We start from the raw sequence: 5,512 nt of genomic DNA, 5'->3' as shown, positions 1-5,512 counted from the left end.
TTAAGCAAGCAGACTTTCATTCTAAAAAATGATACGACTTGGTTGAACATTTTGGTGTTTGATTACGCAACGTTTAGCGCTCTTTGTTTTTTTATACGACTACTTCAAGTGCGAGTGACAACAAAATAGCTTGAAGGGAGCAGTCTGGCCTCTTATTTTTATGTTCTACAGGATGATAGTCCCCCAATTCTTCACAGCCAGAGAGTGAGAAGAGGTGCTGAGGACTACCAACGTGTATATTCGTCACATTACGCCTGTTTGCATAACTTTAAATGCGTTTCAACCATTTGGTACGGATCAAACGAGAAATCTAATCTTTATATTTGTGAGAATGTCATTTATACGCTGCGACAACAACAAAGGGCGTGGTGTGTCGTATGAACGGCAACAGGCGGGTGCGTGTTAATTGGGTTAATTGGTCCTCTGGCACCCGGTGGCATTTAATTGTTCTGCTGGCGTAAATCGAGAGCAGAGCTCCTTCACAATTTCCCACGGCGCAGGATCCCGAATCGCTGACTTATCTTTTGTATGTTGGGCATCACTGCGCGTCTTTCTTTACCTGCCACCAACGAAGCGCGTGCAGCTGAGCCTCTTCAACAACTGGCGCCCGTCGCAGGTCAACAGAGCCTCCTTTTTCGACCGTAAGAGAAGGCCGGAGATGAAGAGATGAAGGCTCGCTTTGTGCTTACTGAGACGCCGGCATTAAGGCCAAGATCCGGAGTGCCTCTCGAAAAGCCGGCCTCCTTCCGCCGCTTCGGAAACGACGTGTCGCCGTTAACGATGCAATGAGAAAGAAATGTCTCCCGAGTCGTTTGGAGGTGTTTTCTCGCGTTTCGTATTTGTCTGTATTTTATTTTCCTTCACGGGCCTTAAAAGAGAGGATATGCCGGATCAGGAACCCCGACTCGCTTGTCTTTCCTGCCGCATGCACGCCACAAAGACGCTCAGCCAATGTCATCCGCAGACCTCGCTCGGGCTCAAGGGCGGGAGAGAAATGCCGCGAGTCGCCATTTTGTATCGGGGACACGCGTTTGCCAGACGCAGCGGGGCCCGATTTGAAAACAACCCCCAAAAAACGACAACAGCACAAACGCTCTCCTTTGGTTTCTAAAGAGCACGAGTTGTTGAACTTCGGCCCTCGGCTGAATCGCAAGCTTGCAGGGTCCACGAATCATTTCTTTATGTTGCATCATTTTGCAAAGGCATATTTCTTCCGGTTATGTTTTCACAGAAGAATGAAAAACATTTGCCTCATCAACTAAATGGAGCTGTTTTTGAGCCGTGAAATGTTTTTCCGTCCGAACGTAACACGAGCACAAAAGCTTCATGAAAACCTCCCGGAAAATAATCTTTGCGGGTTATGTTACGCCGCGGGATACGACTTTGATCCCGAAAGGTCGCGGCTACTTTAGCCAGGCGGAGCTGAAATGGCCCTCGCCAATAAAAGCGGCTCAGTCGACGGGGAAACGCGTTCATCGTGTACGAGAGCGCCAAGAAATTGTTCTCTTACCGGAACTCTCGAGCAAGGATTGACGTTTTAAGGAAACGTGTCGTCGTATTTTAAGCACCACTACTTTGATTTGTCCATCTATCGACGCGTATCTCTCTTTCGACGGCAAGGGTGCAAATCTCGTTTTTGTCAAGCGCCGCCTTAATGGCTTCTACGGCTCAAAAATAATTGGAATAAACCTGATGGGCATCACATTTGTGGGAAATGTCGCATCTTTGGTGAAGTCTTCTCACGACGGGCTGCTCATGTGATGGCGTGCGGCTTCTTGATGCTCGCCGGCGCCTCGTTGGCGATGGCGCGTATTCATTTGTCGAACGTCGTCCGCACGTTCCAAGCACACGTCGGTGAAAAGTGGAACGCGCCAGTCACGTCCGTTTTAGCTCCTCATCCCTTCGTCAGAAAAGTCTTTTTGATTTGGGACCGGATGATTTTAGTCCCACGAGTAGCCGGCAAACTTGTCACTTGCCAGCCGCTTGTGGCCTAATTAGCACCGAGCGAGCGGCACACGTGCGCGCATTCCTGTTAGCATGCGTGCGTCCAGCCCAGCGCCGCTTTTGGCGACATGACGTCAATCTTTCCATCTCGGTTTTGATGAGGCGCCAAATGAAAATGTTGACCCTCGAACCGCTTATTTTGATTTTCTTCGGCAGATCATAAATCACAGCGGAATGCCGTTGGGGAAATCGTCTCATTGGCCGCCAGCCTCGACTTTTTCTTCTTCGATATCCGTCAATGGCATCGAATGCGTTCAAACGGAAGCCAATTAGCCATTTTGGAATGAAGTCGACACGATTGGCCAAATAAAATGAGCGACTTTCGGATTTTCCAAACCTGTTTATTCATTCGTCCGCTCGCCTCCACCAATTTATTATCTGTCCTTGGAGTTGTTCCCGTGTACAAAACTCTCTCCATATTTTCCTTTTAGAATGACATGAAAAGGTGTTGTACTTGTGCCTTTATAAGACTTTGGTCTACGTTTGCAGGCAATTTTGGGATGGCGCTCTTAACAAGTGATTTCGACGGACAGTATCCAGCCGTTAGCCACCGACAAAGACGGCCTCCGAGACGCCGAGTCCACTCCCCGCTTCCAAAAAAAAAAAGGCGTCCACCTGGATTAGTGAAGCTCCTTCTGTCTCCCCGATTATGCCGATAAGAAGCTCAATGGCGTCCACGTTCATTAGCATTCCCATTGAGATCGCCTTTAGATGTTTTAATCATTGTCAACTCAATTGATGGAGGAATTGATTAATTATGCGAGAGGAGCAAAAACGTCTTCCTTTGGGGGGGACGTCCAACGTCCATTTCCTGCAGACATTTACTTTGATTTGGAAGTTCAGCAAACAACACAATAGAATGGCCACCGCCCCCCCCACGAATGCGTCCTCAGGAAGGAGCAAACATTCAACCAGGAGGAGAAAATACATTCCAGCAAAAGGAGAGCGAGAGGAGTGAGACTCAACACAGACCCAACAGTTTTTTTAATTACAAATCATAGACAACAATCACAAATGGAAAAAAACAAAACAAAAAGTATGTACAAATTCATGTTTTTGTCAGCATTGCCTGACAACACACACACACGTTGCCTGTCAAACGAGTCACCTTTTAATTGGCTTGTGAGCTCAGGCAGTCTGAAAACATTTGCCAGCTGCCATCTGTCCGTCTGGCTAGACCCCCCCCCCCCTTGCATCCCGAGACCCCCGCGTCTCTCCTTGCCAGCTTATCAGAGCCTGACAACTCTTAACGACGCACACACACACACACGACTGTAGTAACACACTGCAAGCTTCAAATGCCACAGACACTGACATCTTGCCGGGATTTTGCACCTCGAGTACTTACGAATAAAAAAGAAAAAAAAATGCTGTGGTGCGAATTAATAAAGTATACTTCAGTGAAGTCCATAATTCCCTTTAATGTCATTCCGCCGAGTGAACAACGAGATTGATGACAGTACTTCAGGTATCCGTTCTTTTTTGGAGCAAACCAACATTTGAAAACAGTCATCTCCTTACTTTGTTCAAATGAACTTTTGTCAACCGCCAAGGACGTGAAAAAAGATGTCAACGCAAAGACGTTAAGACGGCGGCGGTTGAGAGCTCGACCGGTGAAAAAAAAAAAAGGCACAGCAGCGACACGGTTGAGCATTCGTCAACACATTCAGAGAAGCAAGCTATTCCTCATCCACGGACATTTCAAGAGAATTGTTTGTCGGCAGATCAAAGAATGAAAAAAAATACAAAAAAACAGAACATAAGAATAAGACTTTTTCTTTTCCATCTTAGCTCCCTTATCACATTTTTATTCGTCGCTTCATCGCATTTGCAAGGCAATAGGAGCACTTTGATGGTATGAAATGCTCGCGAGCTCTTGGTTAAAAAAAGGAGAAAAAGAGTGACGTGATCACGAAAGAGGACAACTAGAGAAGCTTTTTTTCATTAAAGCTATCCAATCGTCACAGTTTAAAAGAAAAATCCATTTTTCTACATGACTGGACCGGAATCGTACTCGTCTTATTTCTTTGACATTTGCCGCCTCGCAAAAGTGGGATTTTTCATTGTTCGGTTGGAGAGACTTGAGTCAAAGAAAAAAGACAAAGAGAAGAACCCGGTCATTTTTGGGAGATACATTCCACACGGTCAACTTGACGTTTGCCGCTCGTCCGCAGGAAAAGAAGCACCAAACAAAGGCCGAGTCCTAGACTTTGGTGGCCAGCGACTGGGCCTCCGTCTTCTGGGAGGACAAGGAGCCGGCGGGGCTGGCGTGCAGAGACTTCTTGAGGCGCAGCAGGCAGAGGCACTGCGAGCGAAAGCGCAGGTCGAAGAAGGCGTAGAGGAAGGGGTTGAGGCAGCTGTTGACGTACGCCAGGCACGTGGCGTACGGGTGGGCCAGCAGCAGGACGCGCAGGAACGCGCAGGTGGCCGGGAACACGTCCAGGTAGGACAGGGCGTCGGCGCTTTTCACCACGTGGAAGGGCATCCAGCAGGCGGCGAACACCACCACCAGCGTGGTGATGATCTTCAGCAGCCGCCGCTTGCGTCGGTCCTCCTTGCGCAGCGTGTTGAAGTGGCGCGTGACCGTGCCGCCGATCAGGCCGTAGCACGCCATCATGGCCAGGAAGGGCAACAGGAAGCCCAGCGCCGACGAGGAAATGCTCAAGCCGGCGATCCACAGGCTCTCCTGGTGCTTACCGCTCACCACCAAGCCAAAGTCCATGGCGCAGGACGTGCGCTCGCTGGCCGGGTCGCGCCGGGTGGTGCGGAAAAGCAGGGTGGGCGCGGCCAGCAGGCCGGACAGCGTCCAGATGGCCGCCAGGGAGGCCCGCAGGCGGCCGCGGCTGCGCAGCTGGCCGCTGGACAGCGAGTGCACGATGGCCAGGTAGCGGTCGAAGCTCATGCAGGTGAGCAGGAAGACGCTGGCGTACATGTTGAGGAGCACCACGTAGCTGCTGAGCTTGCACAGGGCCACCCCGAAGGGCCAGTGGTAGCCCATGGCCGTGTAGACCGCCCACAGCGGCAGCGTGGCCACAAAGGTCAGGTCGGCCAGGGCCAGGTTGCCCATGTAGACGTCGGCGGCGCGACGCTTCCCCTGCGCCCGCCACACGGTGAAGATGACCACGCCGTTGCCCGACAGGCCCAGGATGAAGATGAGCATGTAGAGCACCGGGATGACCGAGTAGGACGGCGTCCACTCGGAGTAGTCGCACATGGTGGAGTTGTCGGAGTCGTCGTAGTCGTAGTCGTCCTCGTACGGGCTTTCCGTGGGCTCCATGACTTGCGACTTGCCGAATGTGCGATCCGCCCGCTCTTATAGACCGCCTAGCGCCCGCCCCCCTCCGAGGCGTCAACCCGCCCAGCATGCAGCCCCCAAACACACACGCACACACACGCGAGCTCCTACTCGGGATGTCAACACAAATGATCGTCTTGCTCTTTTCTTACATTTTAATGACTTGAAAATCAAAGGAAAAAATTCATTCACTCCAATCCATAATAAAATGAG

At 50.6% G+C, this 5,512-nt stretch overlaps 1 protein-coding gene across 1 annotated transcript; it reads right to left on the bottom strand.

Moving 5' to 3' along the window:
* Nucleotides 1–3,085: 3,085 nt before the first annotated feature.
* Nucleotides 3,086–5,281, bottom strand: LOC148318763 (apelin receptor B-like). The gene has a single exon (XM_088281017.1). It carries the CDS (start codon nucleotides 5,279–5,281, stop codon nucleotides 4,208–4,210), a length of 1,074 nt encoding a protein of 357 aa, XP_088137143.1. The 3' UTR covers nucleotides 3,086–4,207.
* Nucleotides 5,282–5,512: the final 231 nt, after the last annotated feature.

Source organism: Idiotropiscis lumnitzeri, chromosome 18, assembly GCF_059441095.1.
Source record: "Idiotropiscis lumnitzeri isolate Australia: NSW breed Sydney's pygmy pipehorse chromosome 18, RoL_Ilum_1.0, whole genome shotgun sequence".
Taxonomy (NCBI): domain Eukaryota; kingdom Metazoa; phylum Chordata; class Actinopteri; order Syngnathiformes; family Syngnathidae; genus Idiotropiscis; species Idiotropiscis lumnitzeri.
The sequence above is the reverse complement of the archived record's forward strand: the minus strand, read 5'-3'. Positions and strand labels throughout refer to the sequence as shown.

Bases quoted from the DNA above. Each gene is read 5' to 3' on its own strand.
- LOC148318763 (XM_088281017.1), bottom strand. From the start codon at position 5,281: ATGGAGCCCACGGAAAGCCCGTACGAGGACGACTACGACTACGACGAC.